Genomic DNA, 26359 nt, shown 5'->3' on the forward strand with positions numbered 1-26359 from the left:
GTGTGGAAAAGCTGGTAGTCTGCAAATGTTTCGTTTCACTTTGAGGGCCGCAAGACATTTTATTTCCTTCTTAACCCCTTCAGTGCTAATGACAAGGGTAACTCGTCATGGAGTTTCCATTGATTTCAATGGAAATTACATTGATATGCAGGCACCACCCTTAGCATCCAAGTGGTTAAGCAGTGCTTAATTTGTGCTACTGGTTTCCGGTGCTCAGCGCCGGCACTTAATTTATAGGGCCGGCACTATACATTTTTTCTACTCACTCCAGCAAGCTCGACTCTGAGCACATTAAACACTGTTCTTAAGTAACACCTCTAACCTAAATCCTGGCAGCAATGTCTACCAACTTGCTGACCTTGTGTGCCCCACGTAGGCCCCATCCTCCTCCCTTGAATGGCTCTGCCTGAACGCCTAATCACCTGCTGCAGTGCTTAAACGTTTCCGTCTGGAATTTCTTAACTTTCTCCTGAACTCCAGTTTCCCAGCTCCTGAACTGCATTACTGAAAGAATAAACAAAACTGCCACCAAACACAAATCAGTGTCTGAAGAATCCTGCCCTTCACCGCAAGTATTACTTTTATTGTGTAACAGTCAGTGGTTCCCAAACTGTTTGCGGCGCCCCTGGCTACTTTTGATGGCGCACCTGGGTGCCGCGGCGTACAGATTGGGAAGCACTGGAATAGGTATAATTAAATAAATAAATAACACCCATTCCATTGTCTGTTGACTTCATCTCTGCTGCACCCTGCCCCGCTCACCGTGTTAACCAGTGCCGGCCGCCATTGCTAATCACTAGTGACTCCGTGCACAATTCACTGTACTAGCTGAATCAATGCTCTCTCATCACCCTTATCACTGGTATATTCATTTTGCATGATGCATTCACTTTAAGGTTTCGCCAGTGGACGCTAGAGGGAAGATTTAGCAACCTTTCATGCAACGCAGCAAGCCACCTTGCTTCACTGAGCGGTGCTGTGTGAAAGGGAAAGGCATGAAGGTGCCATATTTAACATTGTACTGCACATTCCTGTCCTTACCTAGCGCTGGCGTACTTTTGGCTGCCTAGCACCAAAGCAGCCATTATCAAAATGGGGTTTCCCAATACCCGGTCTCGACCTGGGTTCTATATAGCACAAAAGCAGGCACTCTTGTGCCATGTTGCAAAGATGCCTGTGTTGTAGGCAGGATTTTTGTGTGCAGGAATGGGCACCTGCCTGCACAAAAGCAATCCTAAAAGGTATTTTCCTTTTTCTGTGTGCAGAGTGCAGCATACATAGAAAGAGGAAAACACAATGAGAAATAAAGATATTTCACCAGGGGAGGTGTACCAATTTGACACATTCCCAGGTCTACAAGTAACAGCAAATCTAGGAATGCACGAAAATACGTGGGTAGATGCTTGGAAACACCCAAGTCCCACCTAGGGAATGCCTCCCTGGGGAAGTGTAATGCAAGGTAGTGACTTGCCTCGTGTGGTCAAAAATAAAATTTATTTGAGCTTTATCCTTGATAACAGGCTCCTTTCGACACCATATCAAAACATTGTGAAAGGTGTCCAAAATCAACTGAGGATGAAAAGAAAAAATTACACAATTAACCCCCAAGAAGGAAAAACCACTTGTTCTTCAGGCCCTGGTTCTTAATAGGATTGATTAGGAATAACAATCACAATTAGTATTCCCAAATCAAGAATGGACCCACTCACTGTAGTCTTTCATGCAGCCGCTTGTCTGGTGGCCAGCGCCATCTGTAGAGATCACATCATCCCAGTCTCTAACTGGGCACAAGATGCCAAAATAAACATGCTAGTATAACACAAAGCAGTGCACTTAAACACATCCAAATATTTCGCAAGGAAGGTCGAGATCTTTGGTGTTCTACCAGAGGTAAGAGGGAACTGCCCCTGTAACCCATTAAAACTCTGAAACAAACCACCCTAAACCAAACTTTCACCAGTGATACCCCAACCCGTGGGAACTCACAGCCACTCTATTCCGAGCATCTTTAATATCGAACTCAAAACCTTCCAAAGTAAGACAGTTCTACTTATAAAGGCCCTCTTTAACATCCACTTCCACTCATTTAATATGATGAGCTGTGCGGCCGAACCTTTACTTTATCGCTAAATCTATTTCCATCCTGCATGAAGGCTTGGTTATTATTCTCTTCATGATCACTGTTTATCCTGGTCCTTAGTCATTTGATGTTTTCTGAATAAGAGCTCTACTAGTAAATAGATAATATATATATATATCACATCTTTCTAGAGCGCACGGAAGCCCATGAGACCTGGTGTACACTATATATAAAACTATGCAAATAAATAAATAAACCTAAGACCTATAGTCAACGGAAGGACAGTGTTCAATACCACTGTTCATGAAGACTTCTGTGCTTTACGAGGATCGGCTGAAACACGTTAACTCAGTCTCCTTGGGGCACATGCCTGATACTACAAGAACCACTGATACTGTTCTAGGAGCAAAACATACAAGCACATTGAAAGGTTATTGGTGTTAGAATGTGCTTTCTAGTGTTTTAGGGTACAATGTGTGTTCACCTGGCTTTCCTACATTTTTAAATTAACGAAAGCAATTTGTGTCCAGACAAATACAGGTGTCACATTACTGGTAATTGTACAGATTAGGTTGGTACACTCTGCATGGGTATCCAATCCCCATGAGCACATATTGGAGTGAAAGGTTTAAGTACAGCTTGAAGATCTACTTTTTAAAATAGACTACGTCGCTTAAATGTTTTAAAAATAAATTGGCCGAAAAATCTGGATTTTAGAAATCCTAATCATATAGCACACAAATCCTACTGAATACTAGCTGGGAAGGTACTCTGCTTCACTCAAACATTGATTGGATACGTCATTGGATTTCCTTGATGCTCATTTCCCGTCCAAAAAAACAAGAGTGCATAAGTGTTACGGAGTGCCCCTTAAACATAAACTTATTTCTGAAGTCTGTGGCTTTGTTGAGGACTGCACACACACCATTTAGTCAAAGCAAACAGAATGTCATACAACATAATGCCTTACCATATACATACACTTTAACATTAATGTCCTTACTGAGAGTACTGCATAGAATATTCTATTAGTACGATGACTGGAATCAACTCTTTTTGACAGAGTAGGACGTCCAAGGCTAGAGGTGGACAGAAATAATCAGTAGCACAGACTGCATATTGTTCAGTGTAAAACATTTGTTCAAAAAATATTTGTGTGTCAGCCATGAGTGAAGATGCTCTTTGACGTATCTATAACATTCCCCTCACATTAACTCAGTGTACAGCACACATTCCAAAGTATATGGCAAATCTAGGATACTGCCTCGGGAGAAAATACAATAAAATAAAGAACTGAGTTAATAGTGCGGTACTGCAAATTTCACACAATCATGTGAGCACAAGAGAAAAGCACAGTTGTGCGGTGGCCACTCTGTATGGCTCTCGGCCTCCTCTAGAGGATGGTAGACAGCTCCGAGCTTGGAAGTTCCTCTGGGAATGGAGGCTCCGGGAAAACACCCGCCTTCACTGGCGTCATGACGCTGGATGAGATGGTGGCAATAGGGCCATCCTGGAGCAAAGAGTCCATTTGACTGCCGCTGCCATCGCTGTCAATGGGGTCACTACTCAGACCCAGAACAGGGTCTCTGCAGTCAACAGGCAGTGTCTTTACATAGCGGGCACTGCTGGAAACCACAATGTTGGGTATCCCTGCCATCTGCAGCCGACGCTGGGATCCTCCTTTTCGCACCCCGATGCCATTCAACGTCTTTCCTGTCTTAAACATGAAAAAGTTTGAAAAAGAATGTAAACACACTTGTATAAAGTGAGAAAACATCACTTCAATACCATGCTTAGTAAAATAGACAGAACTGCATAACCGGTGCGCCATGTTTTATTTTCTATTTTAACATTCTGTGTTGACTCAACCAAACCAGCTTCACTCAGCTCAGTAAATATAAAATAATCACAACATGAGTAGATAGCACATTAATTCTTATACATCATTTTACGTAACGAAAAGTACCAGGGCCAGATTCTTTACATTTAACATTTACATTTACATTCAAGGTGACAGGCAACTCAGAACAGCACCTAAAGAGGCAGGGCTGAAGAAATAGTGGCAGCTAGATGGACTCAGTCGCTGCACCACCCAATATAGTCACAAAATATGTTTTTTCTATACCAATTTTGCCCTCCTTAATGGCCAGCTGTCAAATGGTCATAAATTATACATAACAGAACACAAGCAATGAGAGGCAACACATAAAAAAGATCCGTTCAACATCAGATCAACTGTGAAAATTATTGGCAAAATTATTAATAGACTCCAGTATTGCTTGAATGTTCTTTTCCTATTTTCTTCTTTACTAATCTTCAAACTATTACAAACAGATGCAACCAACGTGTTTCACCCTAGACAAGGGCTTCTTCAGGGCAATAAAAGTCTTGTACTGGTAGGACATAGGTAATAGGCAGCAAGGGTCCTATCAAAGTCTCAAATCCTTCGCTGCCCCCTGTATATATTCAAACCAATAACTTAAAGGGTCTACAGCATCGACCGAGCCATGCGTTTCTTGGTTCACACACATGTGTATTAAATACAGGAGACAGTAATCCCAGCGAAAAATAGTACATTTTTCGGCAACGCCGTCTGGCCTGCCACATTTCTGTCTACGCCGCATATGGGTCAGCTATGATGATTAGCCAAGCCATACACCATCTCATATTTTTTTAATTGTCGGTTTCAACCCTCGAAATCACATGAAGCCCTCTGAAACATATGCTCCAAATACAACCTAAAAGAGGCATGGCTCCTCCAACCCCCGGATACAAAAGACTACACTTTCTACTCTAACCCGCACAACTCTTACACCAGGATAGACTACATATTGATATCTGGGCCCCATACGCACCTAATTGAACACTCAGACAAAGCTCCTAGACTAGTCTCAGACAACGTTTAAACAGTGATGTGCTGAATGATCCCGCAGACAATAAAAGGATCAAGGAGGCAATTTTGGAATACCTCAAATTTAACAACTCCCCTGAGACTAACCCCAAAACCCTATGGGACACCCTAAAGGTGACAATTAGATAATTCAGATCAAAGCTAAAATCAACAAAAAAAACACATTCAAGAATAGAACAGCTAGAGCGGGAGATTAAAAACCTTGAGACATCCTATGCTAAAGCTGTTAAGGATAATAGACTTTTAACTAAACTTACACAGCTGAAGTATGAGTACAACAAAATACTAAGTGAGAGAACGGGGCTGTGGATTAATAAATACAAGGCCCTTAATCTGTGCGAGGCCAATAAGGCAGGTAAGCTTTTGGCCTCTTACTTAAAACATAAACGTAGCCAATTTGCGGTCTCTTCCATCACTGACTCAGATAACAGAACACACACAAAGCATAAAGATATCCTTAAGACCTTCCAAGAGTTCTACCAGAAACTATACAAGAAAGACCAGACCCTCAACACAGAGAACTGCTCTAGATACCTAGATAGACTCGGCCTACCACAACTAAACACAGAGGAGATGCAAAGGCTAGGCGTAGAAATAAATTCCTCCGAAATCAAAATGGCAGTTAAATCTCTGAAAAACAATAAAGCCCTGGGAACAGATGGGTTCACAACCACCTTCTACAAGACCTTCTAAAACCAACTGGAACCAATGATGAAACAGGTCTTTATTCACGCTGCAGCTAACGGGGAAATACCAAAGTCCATGTCAGAGGCTAACATTTTAGACATCCGCAGAGAGTGTAAAGATCACTTATCACCAAAAAATTACAGACCAATATCCCTGATTAACGTGGACTGTAAGATATACGTGAAAATACTTGCAGTTAGGCTAAACTCCGCTCTCCCAAAACTTATAAATAACGCCCAGGTGGGCTTCCTACGAACTCGCATGGCCAATGACGACCCACGACTACTCTGCCATATTTATTTATTTATTTATTTATTTATTTTTAATATTTCTAAAGCGCTGCTTATACCCGTAGGCGTCTTGGCGCTGTAAGCCAGTTATTTGTGAATGACTCTGAGCATGAATGATTATTGGGTGAACAACCAGGTTTTCAAGAGCTTACGGAATTGAAGGAGGGTGGGGCTTTGCTTGATGTTGAGTGGCAGGGTATTCCATAGCCTGGGGGCGGCTACCAGAAAGCGGCGATCGCCCCAGGTAACAGTTTTGGTACGGGGGGTGACTAATTGGTTAAGAGTGGCTGACCTTAGGGCTCTGGAGGGTTTGTGCATTTGTAATTGGTCTCTTAAAAACTGGGGGCCTTGGTTGTTAAGTGCCTTGAATACAATACATAGAGATTTGAATTGGATTTGTTTCTGCACAGTGAGCCAGTGAAAGTCCTTTATGCTGTTGGAAATGGATTCGAATTTGGTTTTGCCAGCGAGCAGGCGTGCTGCCGCGTTTTGAATGGTCTGCAGTTTGGTAATGACTCTAGATTGAGCATTTAGAAAGAGACCATTACAGTAGTCCAGGGAGGACAAAACAAGAGAGGTGACCAGTGTCTTGATGGCTGATTCAGGAAGAAAAGGGTGTATTTTCCTGATCATCTTAAGCTTTAGGTGTGCCGAAGACACCGTTTTATTGGCATGGTCCATAAAATTTAGGGCATCATCAAAGATGATGCCAAGGTTCCTGACTTTGGTAGCAGGCGTAGGAGGCATACCGAAGGTCTCAGGCCACCAGCTTGAAGGCCATGCTGGCAGGAGTGTTCCAAAAATGAGTACCTCTGTTTTGTCAGAATTCAACTTTAAACAATTGGTTGACATCCAGTCTCCTATATCTAAGAGTCCTTTCTTGAATTGTTCGGCCACTTGATCTCCATCCCCTTTGATTGCCAACACTAGTTGGGTATCATCGGCGTAGGAGGTTAGGCTCATCCCATGTGCTTTGATGGTTTTAGCAAGGTCTGACACGTAGATATTAAACAGTGTCGGACTCAGGGATGAGCCTTGAGGGACGCCGCATGGGGCTGAGAGTTGGGCCGATTGAAAGGGTCCTAGGATGACAGCCTGCGTTCTTTTGGCAAGAAAGGACGCAATTAGGTTTTTGGCGGTGTGACAAATGCCAAAACCCTCGACCCGGTCGACCAAGATGGTGTGGTCGACCGTGTCGAAGGCTGCGGATAGGTCTAGCAAAACTAGAATGGCTGTGCCCCCCTGGTCCCTGATTACCCTGATATCGTCAGCAGCTTTGATCAGGGCTGTCTCTGTCCCATGGAATTTCCTAAATCCGAACTGGGTATTATCTAAGAGCTGATGTTTTTCTATAAAGTCGGAGATCTGGGAATTCATTGTTTTTTCGATCACTTTCGCCATGAAAGGGAGGCTTGCAATGGGACGATAGTTTTTTAACTCACTTTTATCAAGGGATGTTTTTTTTAACAGGGGTTTTAGTAATGTATTTTTAAGGGGGTCTGGATAGTTGCCTGATAGAAGAATGGAGTTGCAGACCTGGGTGACCACTGGAATGATATCCTCCATTACCGGCCGGAGTACTGAGAGTGGGCAGGGGTCCAGAGGTGATCCTGATTTGATGGAGGACAATGTGGCTTTTATGTGATCTGGAGTGACTGGTTGAAAACTGGGAAATATGTTAGCTGGGGGCGGGGTGGGGAGACTGCCTGTGCGCGAGGGTGGGTTGGCAGCAAAAGCCTGGTAAATATCATCTACTTTAGTGTAGAAAAAGGAGGCAAGAGCATCACATAACGATTGCGATGGAGGGGGAGTAAGATCAGGGGCGTTACCTGATAGTACTTTGGTGATTTGATATCATAGAGCAGGCTTCTACCAAACGGGTACCAACAGTGGCCATTACTTTGGACACGAAGAAGGCCTTCGACAGAGTCTCCTGGGAATTCCTGGAACGCTGTATGCAGGCTTTCAACTTAGGTGAGAGGTACATTCGGATAGTGATAGCTCTGTACTGGGATCCATCAGCCAGAATAGTGGTTAACGGGTCACTATCTGACTTCTTCACACTACAACAGGGCACCAGACGAGGATGTCCACTGTCCCCCTCACTATTCATACTAGCACTTGAACCTCTCATCCAAGACATCAAAATAAATAACAACATAAAGGGCAAACATATCAATGGCACTGACATAAAAGTTGCCACCTATACTGACGATAACTTAATAGTAACAGTACGGACAAAGCCCTCAATTAATGGCCTGATGCAATCGATAGCAGAATACTCCGGGCTGTCTCGGTATAAATTAAATTATGACAAATCTGAATGCAAACCTCTAAATATCCACTGCACGAGGATAGTCTGGGAGAGTCTGGTTAAACATGACTAGCGGGGTACATTAAATACCTGGGAATTAAATTTGGCAATGATCTAATTGACACACTGCATCATAAGGAGAAAATAATGCTAGAGAAGATTAAAAAATTCCTATAACCATGGACCCCGAAATTTATAAGGTGGTGGGGAAGGATAGAAACGGTTAATTATCTGATCAGCATGCTCCCAGTCCTACTCACAGAGGATTTCCTTTGCAAAATAGATATTATGATCTCAAATTTCCTCTGGCGTGGAAAGAAAGCTAGGATAAGCATTAGGAAACTAAAACTGGAGAAAAAACTGGCGGGGGGGGGTTAATCTAGCAGACTACAAAACTTTCCAACTAGAGTTCCTAGCAAAACAAGGATCCTACTGGATAACGCCTCCGCAGGGCCACACACCGGCATGGCTGTAGTTGAGAAAGCCATCCTAAATAACCTAAACTCTCTCGCTCGACTTACAGCAAACGGATACCCTTATACCTCATAGCAGATCTTTCAAAACACCAAAATCGCCCTATTAAAGGTAGATAAAAAGCTTGAAAACAGCATTTAAGGGTCAAAAACGAATCACTCTGGGCCAGTAGCAGGATTCTATACAAGGGGAAATGTTTAACCTTTGAATCATGGATAGAGAAAGGGATCTACTACCCTTTTCAATTAAAAAGCGAAAACGACCCCTCACCTTCGCCACCCTTAAGGAAAAACACAATCTAAATGATATCGAACTTTATTACTTCCTAAAGATCAGAACAGCTTTGTCCAAATCCAAATTTTTAATCTCGCAGCCATCTATCTTCCAGCTAGTATCCAAAATAAATAAAATAGGGCATCAGGTCTCACACCACCACAAACTCCTCCGCCCTAACTCCATCAAGCTTAACTACAAGACAGCTGCCTTCTGGAATAATCAAAGTAAAACCATTTTCAAAGATCAAGAATGGGCCACATTGTGGTCATCAGCATCGCAAAATAGGATTTCCTCTGTACTCTCACAAACTAAGTTTTGGTTGCTACACAAGGCGTTTTGGACACCCGCACGATTACACTCATTAGGACTGAGGGAGGAGGATGTATGCTGGAACTGTAACAAAGAAAGGGGGGGTCTGGCACACCTTATCCTGTATTGCCCAGCTCTTGAAACATTCTGGAGTGAAAACTTTAAGTTTTTAAACAAAATGTTTGGCTGTACTCTAACGAAAGAATTTTCCATTATCACTACGATATGTATGGGGAAGGACCTGAAGACTGCAGAGGACAGGGACCTTCTGGACTTACTGATGACAGCAGCAGTGAAAATGGTCCTGACAAACTGGAAAGACACTTCTAAGACATCGTACAAAGTAAGGTTCAATTTGATCACGCATCTCAGAGGAGCAGACAATTTACCCCTACAGAGCTCACTCTGGAATCCGGCCTCAAGAAGGATGTGAGGGTCCCTGGACACGTTTCAAGACTCTTTTGAGCCCCCATGAAAAACGTGTGGTCAAGGAAGACACTTCCTGGCTCCTCAAAAAGTAGTAACACCCCAACAGGAATGTACCCGGAATCTAATGTTTAGATCCAATTGTCGGACAAAATGTATATGTACTAAACTCTTGTGTGCCTATCATCTATCTCTTCCTTCCCCTCTTAACTCTCTTCCTCCTTTGTATTTCTCTTTTCGCTCTGGAATACTAACATAAGAAGGGTACACAGAACGGTATGACATTAGTAATTTGATGTGACGGTGTAAGTCCTGTTAGAGATCTACTAATGTGTTCCTGTATTTTCTTTATAAAAATTGTGGAATAAAACTTGTTGAAATAAAGAAATAAACTGTGGAATTATTTTGGAAGGTGTTATACAACAACATGCTAATTGACAGAACCTTGTTAACGCCTGGAGCTGTGGCTCAAGCAGCAATTCCTGAGAGAAATGCATGTTAAAGCCAAGCAGTACCAGGCAATATTATTACTGTTAAAAAGACAACATAAAATAAATAAATAATGTAAGTAGAAAAATCAAGACACATTAAATAAGCTTAAATACATAAAATAGCTACAATCAGATACGAGGAACCACATATTTTTATTTTGTTTTAAAAGCATTAAAGCAAAATTGCCAAACAATATCCACAAGAACAAATAATGTTTGAAAGCCACTTTCAGTCCATGTATACTACCCATAAATAGCTAGCAGAGGTTGCACTTGCATCAGAAACGAAAACCAGGACATTTTCCCAGATATCTATTCTGCCTCGCTGAGGCCATCAGGTCAGGGGTGGAGTCAGTAATCGTTCACGGTGGTACTCTCCAATGCTTTCATTCAGCCTGGTGCATTTCTTGGGAGACTGTAGTCACTGCTCCATGGGGAGGATAGCCATCTCTTCCCCTGTTTTCAGCCACAACGAAGAGTCCCACAAATTTTGTAAGGCAGCAAACATCATTCCCATTTTTCCTACAGCAATCAGGTCCTCAGGAAAGGCATTTCGAGGTAGATGCATGTGCAATGGTGATGTCAGTCACAAACAGCTGATTGCAGGTAGGATTGCCTGCTTGCAAGGAGAAACACAAATCTGAAAAGAATCGCCACAGGAAGCAACAAAGTTCATTTGGACATTGTACTAAAATCATGCTCCAGGTGAATGGCTGCCTTGCAACTTTCATTATAGACAGTGGTTCATCGATAAACATCATGCCAGCAGAAAGGTGCAAAGAACTATCTCCGATACCACGTTTCACACTGTTGAGAACAAAAGTACACAACTGGGCAGCCTCTACACCCTTGCAGAGCAAAGGATCCTTTGTGGTAACCATGCTGCACAAGAAAAAAGCAGTGCAAGTGCCAATTCATGTCTCCCCAGGTACTTCCTTGAGTTCTTGCTCATTAACTTTTGATACTGCTGCTGATATGGGAATAATCTCCATTAACTACAACTTGATTACCCATTCCGAAGTACGGAGTCAATTCCCAACATTATTTCACGGACTTGGGAAACTTAGGGCGATAAAGGTCCAGTTTCCCATTAATGAAGATATTCACCCGGTTGCACAGTGACACTGTTGAATTGATTTTCACTCACAGAAAGTCATTGAGAAAGAACTAGAAACACTGTTAAAGCATGATATCATCGAGTGCTCTACTGGTGTGACACTGTGGTGGTGGTGCCAAAAAAGTGCAGTGGATGATCAGTGTGCATTTGTGTTGATATGCTACAGGCCAACAAAGAAATTGAAAGAGAAAGACATTCAAGTCCACAGATTGCAGACATGATCATGCAGCTGAATGGTGCCAAAGTCTTCTCCTGCTATGATCTAAACAAAGGCTACAATCAACTTGAACTGTAAGTGCATGTACATTACTACTTTTTTACCTCATGTTGATTTGTTCAGATAAAAAAGACTCAGTTTTGGTGTGTTGTCAGATGCAGAAATCTTTCCAGATGTCATTTGTCAAATAATTCAGCCTGTCATACATGCTTTTAACTACAGTGATGATACACTGGTGTTTGGGGCTACACAAAATGGAACATGACAAAGCAGTCAGCCAAGTATGCTATCTGCGTGCTGATACAGGTCTCACACTAAATGCAGAGCAATGTGAATTTCACAAAAACAGACTTAAATTCCTTGGGTATATTTTCTCTGAAAAGGGAATAACTCCTGACCCCAAAAAGTATAGGCTTTGCAGTCAACTCGCCCTCCAGAAGATCTGACCATATTGTGATCCTTCTTAGGCATGTCCAGCTACTGTCCTAGGTATTTTCTTGATTTTTTCACTGGGAGTGCCCTTCTAGAGCACTAACCAATCGAGATGCTCCGTTTGAATGGTCATCTGAATGTGACCGAAGTTTCAAGAAAATAAAACACACAATTGAAAATGCAACTTAAATGGCTTACTTTGATCAAGAATTGCATGCAGAGATTGTGGTGGATGCAAGATTGGTGAAGTTGGGCACAATCCTTGCCCAACACAATGGACAGCCCGATGCTCAGAGTCCCATTGTGGCATATGCTAGCTGGAGTCTGTCTCAAACTGCAGTCAACTCGCCCTCCAGAAGATCTGACCATATTGTGATCCTTCTTAGGCATGTCCAGCTACTGCCCTAGGTATTTTCTTGATTTTTTCACTGGGAGTGCCCTTCTAGAGCACTAATCAATCGAGATGCTCCGTTTGAATGGTCATCTGAATGTGACCGAAGTTTCAAGAAAATAAAATACACAATTGAAAATGCAACTTAAATGGCTTACTTTGATCAGGAATTGCATACAGAGATTGTGGTGGATGCAAGATCGGTGAAGTTGGGCACGATCCTTGCCCAACACAATGGACAGGCCGATGCTCAGAGTCCCATTGTGGCATATGCTAGCTAGAGTCTGTCTCAAACTGAATGTGCGAAAGAAAGACTTGTTTTAGTGTGGGCTGGTGAACACTTCCATGTGTTTTTGTACGGAAAGCATTTCACCCTTGTCACGGATCATCATGCGTTGTTCATCATCTTTGAAAATTCGAAAGCCCAGAAGCCCCCTCGCATTGAGAGGTGAGGGTCGTGGCTGCAGGAGTATGATTATACTATTGTGCAAAAACCGCCGAAGAATCAAAACCCTGCAGACTACTTTTCACAAGTTCCGCACAGCGTCATAGTACAACGTCCAAAGCGGCGGGGTTCTACATCAATTTTATGGCAAAGTGAAGTGCACCTGCAGCTCTTTCTATTGAACAGATTATGTGAGCTACTAATACGAACAAAGACATACTTAAGCTCAAGGAAATCGTTACAACACAATCATGGAGGAAACATACTCAACATATTACAGATGATGAGTACCAGAAATTCAAGAATGTTTTGGAAGAACTTTCTGTTACACATGGTGGTGCCATACTAAGAGGGGAAAAAATACTTATCCCTGAAAGCCTGAGGTAACAAGTTATTGAAATGGCTCACAAAGGAAATTGTAGCATTGCAGCAACTAAAAGAGTCCTCAGGGATCCAGTGCAGTTTTGAGTCTTGATGAACAAGTTGAAATGGAGCTTAAAGCATGTCATCTGTGTAACTGTTTCTCTCCCAACATGACTAAGCACCCGCTGAACATATCTGATCTTCCTAGGCAAGCCTGAAAGAGGATTCGAGTTGACTTCTTCGAACACCTCAAGAACGCACATTATCTCATGGTGGTTGCCAATGAGTACTCACGTTTTACTCTAGTAGAAAACTTATCATCAATGCACATGACTGATTCATCAAGAGACTGGGTGATATTTTCTCAACATGAGGTGTTCCCTCTATTCCCAAATCTGACAACTGCCAACCCCTCAATAGCAGAGAGTGCAAAGACTTTCTTATTCGTATGAACACGAAACATCAGAAAAGTATATCTCTCTGGCTACAGGCAAATTATGTTCTTGAATGATTTGTGAGTACTTTGAAAAGGGTAGTTCAGCATGCTGAGCTGGAAGGCATCAACCTCAAGTCACCTTTATGCCCAGCCCTCCATGCCCACTGTTACACTCCTCATTCCACGATAGGAGAAAGTCCTGCCACTTGCTGTTCGGGATAGCTCTTGAACTGAAGTTATCGCAATAGACCACCAGCCGGTCAATAGACCTTGACGATGTTTGTGTCACTGACACCTCGCGCAAATGCAACATAAAGGCTTACTCCAATAAGTGCAGATCTACTCAATACATAGTTTTCAAGAAAGGAGACTGAGTCCTTGTCAAACAAAAGTGGACATGCAAGACTGACGCTCGGTTTGATGCTGAACCGCTAATAGTTGTGGTGAGCAAAGGACATATGGTAACTGTCCAATGACCTGGAAACTCCATAACCAGAGACTCGTCGCACTTTAAGCCTTTACCTCAATGTTCATTAGCTCCAGACCTCATTAGTGAGGCAAGTCCATCTGAGTGCCCAAGTCAAACATCCGACTGTTCTCCAGAGATAGCAGTTGAAGGAGCCCCTCCTCTATCTTATACAACTAGATCTGGAAGACTGGTGCAAGCTGCTCAACAACTCATCAAGGAGTTATTAGATATATATATATATATATATATATATATATATACACTGAAAAAACCATAGGTTATAGACCATATATAGTTAGGAATTAGCATTTACAAAACCTTGAAAATTCACTGAAAAAACCATTGGTTATAGACCATATATAGTTAGGAATTAGCATTTACAAAACCTTAATTTACTCGCACAAAACCATAGAAATTCGCATATATAGTTACTTGCAATAACTATATATCGTGCATCCGCAATCCACTGCTGATGATGTCACATATTACATCATTCATGACATGGTCAGTGACATCACTGATGACATCTCAAATGACATCACTGATGACATCACTGACATCTCAAATGTCATCAGTGATATCTCAAATGACATCACAGACAACATCACTGATGACATCAATCATGTGATAATACGATTAACCTCTTCAGACTCTAATATAACCTTAGATACACTCATAGTAAACAGACATTCACAGATTGTCACTCATCCATGGAGTTACTCATACACCTAGTCAGTCATGCAAAGAATCAATCACACCTCCATTTCATCAACTATACAGTTATACACACCTTACTTATTCAAACATATTCTAACACATATTTACTCTCTTATACAATCACTGATACAAGTTTTCAATGATCCATGCAGCCACTGACACATTCACTAGCTCTTATACAGTTATTTATATATGTCAACTCTCACATGTACTGTGTTTTACATATGTACTTACTTTGACATGTAGCACTGAGATATCCATTCACTCACCAATACACTCATGCACACAGTCAACCACCCAGACAGCTGTTTCCACATGCAGTTTTGAACCCATACATCTAGTGAATCAACTGCTCACACATCTATGCACAGTCACACACCTCCCAGACACCTACACACACACACTCGTTCTCCCATACAAATACTTGGGCAACCAATCAATAACCCATATAGTTACTCATATAGGTACTGATTAACACATGCAGCATCTTACACAACAACAGACATACTGATGCACACATTCAGACAGTTTAGTCACTAACCAATGCACTCAGTGAGACACATTTAATCACTCTCTCATACAGTCAGTCATGCACCTACTAAATCCTTCATCCAGACACTTATACATCCACTCATTCTTCAATATGTAAGACATATTTTAACTTTACAGAAACATACAGTCACTGGATGATGTCATCAGTGATGTCATCAGTGATGTCACTGACCATGTCATGAATGATGTAATATGTGACATCATCAGCAGTGGATTGCGGGTGCGCGATATATAGTTATTGCAAGTAACTATATATGCGAATTTCTTTGGTTTTGTGCGAGTAAATTAAGGTTTTGTAAATGCTAATTCCTAACTATATATGGTCTTAAGCAATGGTTTTTTCAGTGAATTTTCAAGGTTTTGTAAATGCTAATTCCTAACTATATATGGTCTATAACCTATGGTTTTTTCAATGAATTTCAATGGTTTTTTAATAGCAAATATCAAAAGCTGTCAAATGTCAAGTACGTGATAGGTAAAAACATTTTCGTGTTTATGCACGCTGATGTGCTTTGAACGCTGCCCCCCCTCCCCCCCTCTTTTCTCTTAGGAGTACTCTCTCTTTGCAGATAGTGAAGGGTAGTTAACACAGGCCTTTGCCCCCGTTGTAATCCGCCGTGACTGCTTCTCTCTCTATTTGATTGATTGTTATCCAAGCATTTACTGTTTTAAAATTGGTTCTCTTTGGTTCATTCTCTATTTACAAACAAGCACAGAGTCGCAATACTCTGTTTAGTCTCTGCAGATAGTGAAAAATTGTTTAAAAAAACAAAAGGAATCAAGCAAAATCTCTTTTTGACCTCGCTAAAATAGAAACATTAAGAACAACCCCTCATGAGAAATACGAAACTAGTGAGATGAACTGAGCTCCACACCATGATGGCTGCAAGACAGCTCGGCTCCGCCACCCACCCCACCCAAAATAACGACAAACCCTATGCAAATATTATAAATATATACAACACACCAGCAAAGTAACAGGGTAAAACATTTTATTAAATAACTATTTACATAACTATTTTATACTTTTTGTTGCCCGATCCGGCTAGCTCAATCGATCGAGCATGAGACTCATGCACTCTGATCTCCTTGGCCTCAGTCAAGCATTAATAGTAAGATTTTCATACATGAGTGTACTTTTTGCCTTTTGGTAACTCTTCCATTCTGAACATTTTTCCACAATCCGTTTGACCTGAAACGATTACACAAATAAAACATTTGTGAGTTTTAAATTTCCGGAGAAGTATAATTCACCAATAGCTTTCTCTGTAGATCTTTTTCCATTAACAATCCCAGTTCCATCACCCGCCCAGGATATCACTACTGTTAGTTGTCATTGTTGCTTCTGTTCTAATAAAAAATGTTTTAAGGTGTTTACTGTTTTTGTTGCGATGTATATATTTATAAGTTATTAAAGTGTTATAATCCTACTAATTTTTTATCGATTATTGCTCTTTGAGATATTCCCTGTCTACAAACAGAGAAGAATAGGAATATTCTGTCTCCCTTTGCAGATAGTGAAGGATAGGTAATGCGGACTTTTGTCCCCCGTTGTAATCTGTCATGCCTGTTTTTCTCCCCACTGATTGATTGATTGGCTGGGCATTTATTGTTCAAGGAATAGTTCTTTCGAGGTATTCTCTGTTTGCAAATAACGTGGAATAGAAATATTCTGTCTAGTCTTTGCAAGTAGTGAAGGGTGGGTAATGCGGACCTTTGTCCCCCGTTGTAATCTGTCATGCCCATCTACTCCCCACTGATTGAGAAACTAGTTCCACCCGGACCATTTATTAGAGGTACATCATCTGGCTCAACCGGAGAGTACCCCTAATAAAGAAGACATATGTAAAATACGAAGTAATCACTGTATCCTGTTAAACAGAAACTTTAGCATGAAACACACTTGAAAAGGAAGGGAAAGAAATCGAACAAAATCAGTAGGCCACTGATGAGTTTTTGACTTCGCTAGAAATAAGAAACATGGAAGTGGTGAAAGAAGCCAAGCTTGACGTTACGGCAGCCATGAGGTAGCTAGGCTCCGCCACCCCCCCACTGCTCCAAGCATGTCTGTCCCACCACCCGCCACGCCCATTAACGGTAACATGAAATAGATACAAATCAGCAGATACCTACCCCCATTCCGGAAACTCCCGAAGTGCAACAGGGCCATTGTTACGCCCATCCGGAAGATGAGGCCTCGACACGTGCAGGGCGGGGCCCGGCTAACCGCCATCAGCCGTGGGGTGGATGGCCCGAAATGTACTGGTCTCCCGATTCCCTTCTTCTGCCGCCTTGCAGGCCACGGGGGGGGGGATGTCTTGCCTCTGCCTCCGACCCCCCCCCCACCCACACATCACCTTTAATCACTGATCACTACTGTTTTAACCTAGGGTGTTCTCCTCCAGGCGGAGGGTGTATACCAACTGACCCCATGATTCTGCACAGATGTGTAAACGAAGGCGGAGAACCAAGATATACCGCCCATACCACCATTACTACACGTGTATGAGGGTCTTTTACCAAGGGTCATTCTAGTTAGAACTGTACCCAGGTTACACAGGACAAGTGATCCCCCCCCCTTTTTTGATTAGCAGTACCAAGTATTGGAGTTAGCCCCAGGATGGATCTCAGGGTCCCCTGGGAACAGCGGGGAGCAAGTAGCCTAACATATCTCCTCAAAGGATGTGGTGGAACTGGAGAGGAGTATACTGTAATGGCTCAAGGCTTTTGATAATTTTAACAACTTGGAAAACAGCATGCAACAGAGTGCCACCTACCCAAGCCCCAAACACGGACCAGGCATCAAAGTTCCCATGCAGCAAAACAAATGGTCAATGTCTAATAGTGTCACCCAAACTGACGGCCCAAACTTGGTGCACCCAGCAAGTGATACCTCGGGCTGCCTGTAACTCATTTTCCAAGGAAGTTCTGCACCAAAGAAGTTAGCTGGTGGGGGCGACACTAATCTAGCCCAAGCAGCCCATACACTACTTCTTCTGCTACCAGAGCATTCTGGAAATGTACCAGAACAACCAGTCATCCGGGACGCCCTCACGCTGGCACAAGCCCAGTCAAGGGCATCTCAAGCAACAAATGTCGAGTATGGGCCAGGGTCTGAAATTGACCCACAGAGACCACTAATGCAGCAAAAACTCCAAGTGTCCTCCAACATTGGCAATTTTCATACCTGAGTAGACCCGCACATGGATGGGAAATCTCATACAACGTATTACAGCATCCTCCCTAGTAATGACAAAAGCTACATCGAGTCTAGTGGTGAACTATACCCATCTGAAGGCTAGAACAATATACTAAACAGATTGAACTTGCTGAGACTGTTCCATTCCATTCTGAGCCTTGCAAAAATATCTACAGAGAATATATTGGAAGTGAAATTTAAAACATCAACAAATAGCTCAAATGGACTCAAATCAACAATTCTATTACTCCACACTAGTAACGGATATCCTGTCTGATAAGATGTCCTTTGATGAGTGGGGAATAGAAATCATGGGACCTGCACTTCCAAAATACCATTATCCACTGAAGGAACTAGATGAGTAGTCAAGGCACTAGGCTCTCCAACTAAGTATTCTCAGGGGGGCAGGAAATTCTTAAATGAACCTAATGTTTAACAAACTAAGGATATCACGTATGTATGGCAATCAAGTAGGACCAACAAGGAGAGTAGCCCTAGATCAAATGGATAAACCAAAGCAAGAAAATGATTGGAGCTGTCTGTTAACCACATTTCTAAGTAACACAAGAAACACTCATAGCCCAGGTTGCCACTCATATCAGGCCAAACCCAAAAGGAATTCAAACATAGTGCTTGCATGATGGAATGGAGAAGGTCTAACAAAGCTACGAAAGACTACAACTGCAATGTAATTTATTCAGGGCATTGACTTACTCTGTCTCCAGGAAACTTGGGCAACTAGTCCCACTACAATTGCCAGGTTGTACGAGCTCCATCAACCAGCCACAACAACTAACATATTTGGGAGTCCCTCAGGTGGCCTCTAAATTTATGCAAGCCTTGATCTAGACTTGAAAGTCGACAGTCTTGAGTCACAAGATGAAATTTTCCAACTGAGGAAATATAAATTTTTGGTCATGTTATGTTCCCTAGCGCGTACCCCACCGACTCCATGTACCAGCTTAAAGTGCATGTAACTTCCCTCCTGTGCCAGCTATGAAGACGCAAATACATTTGCGTCCAACGTTAACTTGTCCTCTTTTAGATCCACCCTGAATGGATTATATAGTCCGTTTCTAAGTATGCTATGCCACCGTCTTTTTGTAGTGTACTTTACATGTTTTCCTGCTCCGGCAGAGTAGGCCCTGAATTTCTGCCATCGAGCCTCTTTTGGCTCCTGACTCTGACAGCCTCTGCCCAGGCTACCTCTGTACCCGTGAACTCTGACTTACTTCCAGCGCGGCCCCTCGCGCTCAGCTCAGCCTGCTTTCTGCCAAGACTGACTATAACCTTCGAGTTATCTGTTCCGCTCCTCGAGAATGCATTCCTGCCTACTAGCTTCAGTAAACATCCTCCCCAGCTGCAGAGCCAAAGGGCCGACCTGTCTCAGTGCAAGTAATTCATAGCCTCTGTTACCATGCTCCCATGGAAGGCCTCATGCCCCCACGCTTCTCATGCAGACACTTAGGCGCTTATACACGCATCCACAGTTAGCATAGAATAGCTTCTGCCCTAGAGACCTTTCCGCCCAGATAGTATGGTTCCTAAACATCAGATATCAGATATGATAGAAGTACAAGTTGATCTGACATGCCAGACTTCTGTCTCTTTCCGTCAGTGTAAATGTCAAGTCCCCTGCACCCCTCCAATCACACGTCATGCAGCTGCGCGCGCATCCAAGCTTCCGATTTCTGCTGACATTGCAACAATTCTGTTAGCACCACCCCTTGGTGCCACCCACTTGCGTCACCTATCAGTGACGTTTCTAGCACACACCTCTAGTTCACGCCTAGTTCACGCCTCTTGATTACGTACTAGTAACACGTGAATACTTTTATCTTGTCTTCTCTCAGCTGTTACGCCTACTACACTACTTCCTATGGTATAAATCAAGTATATAAGCTATGTAATGTCAATAAAGTTGGCTCTATCCCTTCTGACACCCCTGTGGTGGTCAGAACATGATATCCTGGTCTTGACCATTCCTTTTATGAGGAATAAAACCCTTAGAAACTCTAACACCACGGACTCTGTCTTTTTTTTCATTCCGATTGAGTTATTATTGATTAAGTACTTACCTGCATAGAAATTAAGAGAGTAAATTATTTATTTACGTCATTTTGGCGCCCGAATAGGGACCCCTCCCCCACCTCACGCGCCGGTTGGCGCATTGCAAGCTCTGTCCCCTGCCGTCAGTTAGACGGAACCTACGCGTACCGGCAGGATTTCCTGCATCTCCCTCTGACCCAAGGAGGTGACGAAGACTGCGATCAGTGCCCAGACGAGGCGGTGAGGAGTGCGGAGGATCCCGACCAGAGCCTAGTCGAAAGAAGCAAGGTCCGAGGTGTCAAGAGGCCCACCAGGTTTCCGAAGTTTTCCGAGGTTTTCCGAAGTTTTCCGAAGTTTTCCGAAGTACCGAGTCCAGTCCAGTCGAGTTTTCCGAGGCCTTCTGTTTCCGTGCTTCCCGGTGAGTACCATTGCTGGGACGTATCTAGACGGGTTTGGGTACACAAGTCCGGTCTGCACTGTTTTTAGGCAGTGTATCTGTACTGTTTAGCAGTATATCTAGTATTCCGAATTTCTGCACTGTTACACCAGTGTATCTGTACTGTTGAGCAGTACATCCAGTATAGGGGGGTAGTCATCTATGTCTTAAATGTCTTCTTATGTGATTAATGTCGTGGTATGAATGTGACCGTTTAATGTGCATTTTTGTGTTTCTTGTATAAAGTAGCTGTAACCAGTATTAAGTAGTAAGGATTGAGTATTCAGTAATAAGTAAGCAAAATGCCGTTTTTCAACAAGTTAAAGCAGATAGGAACTAGGAAAGGGATACTGGAGGAAGAAATTCCTATTCCCCCTAGGGACACTCCAGGTAACTTTATGTATCACAAACATGGCATAGACGCCATATTGTATCTAGACTTATGGGCCGATTACACCAAGCACCTAGACGAAAGACACAGATGGCCTGTTACCGGAACATGGGATGCCGAGTGCATCATGAAGGTAGAAGAGGCATTATGGAAAAAGAAAGCTAGACAATCCCAGAAGGACGCCATAGAATTCTGGCGTAAGGAATCACATAAGCGTGCTGAGAAAGCACTCCGTAGAGAGGACAGACTTAAAGAATCAGAAAAAGCCCAAGAAAATGAATTAGTTATTGAAGGGATCCGAGTAAAAACAGAACAAATAGACCGTGCCCGAAACAATCTTGTAAACGGAATGTATCTCGCGGCCGAAGGTACACCTGAGGCCCTATCAGAAATACCGAAAAACTTACCGCCACCATTAGTTCCAACTAAAGTAATGCATAAAACTACTAAAGACATATTCCTAAATTCATATTTAGAGGATGTAGCACCAGCTTACGCCAATCTGCCTGTTCGTGCCCTGCCCACTGACAGGGACGGGGGTGGCACTACGCCCCCAGATCATGTTCCGCCGGTACCGCGACAGACCTCCCCTGTTCCGCCAGCTCCGCCACTTCCCGCACCCAAGATTGACCTACCGAAACAAGTCCTACCTGATCCTACTAAACGACAAATTCAAGTTCAGATCCAGACTCAGCAGGGAGATAATGCCCAAGCATCCGCTTCAGGAGGTGCGACTGGGGGTCTTCGGACCCCGCCATTAACACGCAGATTCAATTTCAGGGACACGCAGAGTCCTCTCACGTTCCAGTCTCCCCGCCTTGACGCATTAAAGGAAAACATGTCAGTTTGCAGATATGATCCAGTACCCGGAAAAAACGATCTAATGATATTGGCATCACTACGGTTAAGATCTGCCACTGATATCTTGTTATGCTATGTAGGAATGAAGGAACGGCTAGATAGAATATATGAGTTTGTTCAGACAGGGAAAGACCCTGACAGTATCAAGGATGCAATGGATAAACAGAAGGTTGATATTCAAGCACAAATACTCCGATTTTTCATAAATTGTTTAATAAGAGAACGAGACAGGCCTGAGACAGATCAAAGTGAATTAGATGCACTAAACAAGTGGGGTCAAAACATAGCCGATGGAAAACATGACAGGGGGGCTTGCATAGCCAGTATGTACAAGAAAATTAGAAAAGCAGTGATAACGGTACACCATAAAGGGAATGACAAAGTTTCCTCCGAGGAGGAAGAAGAACTTGCAGAACATGGAAAGACTACAGATACTATAGCGTATGTAGGTAAGGGAAACTACCTTAGGAAAGGCATCCGTCCGGAAAACAAGAGAGTTTTTCTCTCTGCTTTAACAAACCCGAATTCTTCTGAACATCAGTTCCAGGAAACTGATAAAAGGCTTCGAGACCGAATGGGGTACCATGTACTCAATTCTATGGATGAACAAGAACTAGCCCGGTCAGCCGTGTTATGGGCCGAAAACCCAGACATATATAATGATGATACGTTAGCGCAGACATTCTTGAACCTTTCCCCAGACGAGCAGAAATTAGCAGGTGTATACATGATTCAGCACCTCCTCATCAAGTACAGAAACCACCATTCCGATCCAGGTCCCTTACACGAAACATTAGAAGCACTACTCATGGATAGATGGAGAGGTTTCAGTACCAAGTTAATACAAATAATTCTAGAACAACGACATAAATATAAACCTTCATAAGCTCTGAATATGTTCCCGCCTCGCCTCCAGAAAGAAAAATGTACCACATGCAATGCGGTAGTGGCATTGAAAGTCAGAACCCCTTACGAGAAGTACACCCAGTTATGGGTACGGATCACACCTTGAAACGTGTATATGTACACACGCCATTGACTAAGTTAGAACTATTAGAAATGAAGAAACTAGTCCCGTGTCATGATAAAGACCCTGCAGGTTTTCACAGAGAACTTAAAGACATGTTACTGATGGGGGATTACACGTATGATGATATCATGAAAATGTTAAAGGTACTGTTGCCCACGGGCATTTACGAGAAATTAAAAGAAAAAGAATGGGAGGTGGGGGACACAAAGATTGCATGGGCAGAGATAGAAGACGAAGAAAGTAAACGGGTCCCAGGGTTAGGCCTTGGGGATAAGACTAAAGCATTGCCCGGATTAATAGTACAGGTTTTGCCAAGATTATTGACAACTAGAAAGGAAGATTGGGACGCCATCTCGTCCTGTAAACAGAAACATGATGAGGATACTAGTGACTTCTATTCAAGATTCGAGAAATGTTTCATTATAAATAGTGGCCTACAACCAAGCAGCGAGTCATATCCACACCTTTTCGTATCAAAATTAGTCGAGAATTCCCTACCATTAGTTAAAAATAGAGTGTACAAAGTTGAAAGTACTTGGCAGGCAAATACGCCATCCCAGATGTTACAAATGTTACAATATCATCAGAACAGAATTAGAGAAGAACAAGATCAGGAACAGAAACGTATGAAAGACACAAAGATGAAAATGTTAGTAGCTCAGACGGTCCCAGCCGACGGTCAAAGAAAAGGTGGGACCCAGACAAATCACACTACAGCTCCCGTTAAAGGGACATGTAATTATTGTAAACAGCCAGGTCATTATGTACATGAATGCCCAGTCCTGAAACATAACATTTCAACAGGTAAAACTAAAGAAAGACCGCATCCGCCTAGACACGATCAGGTCCAGCAACAGACCTCACAAAATGTACAGCCAATGCAGAGTACACAACCTATGCATGCTCCATCCCACACAGCGCAGACAGTAGCAGTACCACAGCCACAGCCCATTGCCGCGACTCAGCAAGTTTCACAACAGATGTACCAGTATGCCCAATCTGCATATCCAGATTACCCCCGATATACATGAAATAGCCTAGAGAGGGAAGGTGGTTTGCCTCTTATTGAAATTCCTGTAGATCAAGAAGGTCCTTATGTACACAGTCACGTATTGGGAAAAGACAGAAAGTTTTTAATTGACAGGGGCAAGCCGCACTACAATCAGTCATAATGAAGTCCCAGGGGCACCCCTCTCAGGCTCACAGAATGTTTCCCTTGGTTTTTCAGGACAGCCTATTGTAAATGAAGTATCGGAACCAGTACCGTTGGCTGTGGGTCCATTATCCCGAGTTACAGATTTGTTACTTACGAAATCATGCCCAGAAAATCTGTTAGGAATTAAAACACTGAAGGCTCTAGGAGCTATAATATGCTGTTCCCCGGAGGGAGTTAGACTCTTTCTACGGGATTTCAAGGGTCATTATGTTTTACGAGAATTTGATGTCAGATTGAAAAATGTACCAGATCACCTATGGGCAAAAGGCCCAGCTGACGTAGGTTGTATGCATATCACTCCATATCGTGTTACACTCAAGACAGGAGTTGTTCTACCCAGAATCAGACAATACAAGTTACCACCCGATGCTGTAGTGGCTTTACTGAAAATCATTGAAGAGCTTATTGCCCAGGGAGTGGTCGTAGAGACTGACTCCAATATCTGTAATTCACCTATCATTCCAATTCTTAAACGTACAGACCCCAATGCACCGCCAGTATATCGGCTGGTGATTGATCTTCGAGAACTGAACAAATGCATTGTACCGCAGTACCCTGTGGTCCCCGATATCTCTTCCCTATTGACTGCTATTGATTCAGAAGCAACGTTCTTTACTGTAATTGACCTCAAGAACGCTTTCTTCAGTGTACCTATTGATCCGGAGAGCCAATATCTCTTCGGATTCAGTTTAAATGGACGAAGTTTCAAATTTTCCCGCGCACCTCAAGGATTCACAGAAAGCCCCAGCATCTATAGTCAAGCACTGAAAATACAACTAGATTGTATTCAAATGCCAGTTAACACCGCTTTACTGCAATACGTCGATGATCTACTGATCACCGCACGAAGTGAGCCCGAATGTGAACAAGCATCATTGACAGTTTTACATTTCCTGGCCGACAAGGGACACAAGGTGTCTCCTTCGAAGCTACAATTCTGTGTTCAGCAAGTTGTATACTTGGGTCACTTGCTGTCCAAAGTGGGGAGACAGCTCACTCCCGATCGCATTCAGTTAATTGTAAACATGCCACGACCCCAGACACAAAAGGAAGTGCGGGCCTTTATAGGTCTCACCTCGTACTGCAGACAATGGATTCCTCAATATGCATTTCTAGCTAAACCACTCATCCAGTTAACGACGCAGGAGGCAGCAACTTCGATTGCCCTCCCTTGGACTCAGGAACATACACAAGCCTTTGAGGAATTAAAGAAAGCATTATGCCAAGCACCAGTTTTAGCGACACCATGTTACAGCAAACCGTTCACACTTTTTGTTACAGAACGTGACGGTACAGCATTGTCTGTCCTCACTCAAGACCAAGCAGGTTCACATAAGCCTTGTGCTTATTTTTCAAGTACATTGGACTCAGTAGCCCAGGCACTCCCTGCATGCTTAAAGTCAGTAGCAGCAACAGCGCTAGCAATCAGACAGAGCGACTCAATTGTTCTAGGTCATCAGTTAACAGTACAAGTTCCACATTCCGTAGAGGTTCTTTTAAACAGAACCCAAACTCAACACTTGACTATAGCACGACTGACAGGTTACGAATTGACACTATTCCAGCCACACATAGAAATCAGACGTTGCAGTATCTTGAACCCAGCAACACTGTTACCTACAATTATGACAGATCCAGCTCCGCATGATTGCATAGAGATCATTAATGCAGTAACAAAGCCCCGACGAGACTTAACAGATGTTCCATTGACAAATCCAGACCTGACACTTTATGTGGATGGTTCATGTATGAGAACAAGTACAGGAGAATTAGTGGCTGC

The 26359-nt window shown here is 42.8% G+C and overlaps 1 protein-coding gene across 1 annotated transcript in view; it reads right to left on the reverse strand.

Annotated features, from left to right (window-relative positions):
• Positions 1-885: 885 nt before the first annotated feature.
• OPN4 (opsin 4) overlaps positions 886-26359 on the reverse strand; it is a 944045-nt gene continuing 918571 nt past the window's right edge. The window contains exon 11 of the mRNA XM_086920132.1: positions 886-3797. Within this exon, the coding sequence (XP_086776258.1) occupies positions 3474-3797 (324 nt within the window). The 3' untranslated portion in view covers positions 886-3473. The remainder of the gene's footprint in view (positions 3798-26359) is intronic.

Source organism: Lissotriton vulgaris, chromosome 5 (assembly GCF_964263255.1).
Source record: "Lissotriton vulgaris chromosome 5, aLisVul1.2, whole genome shotgun sequence".
Taxonomy (NCBI): Eukaryota; Metazoa; Chordata; class Amphibia; order Caudata; family Salamandridae; genus Lissotriton; species Lissotriton vulgaris.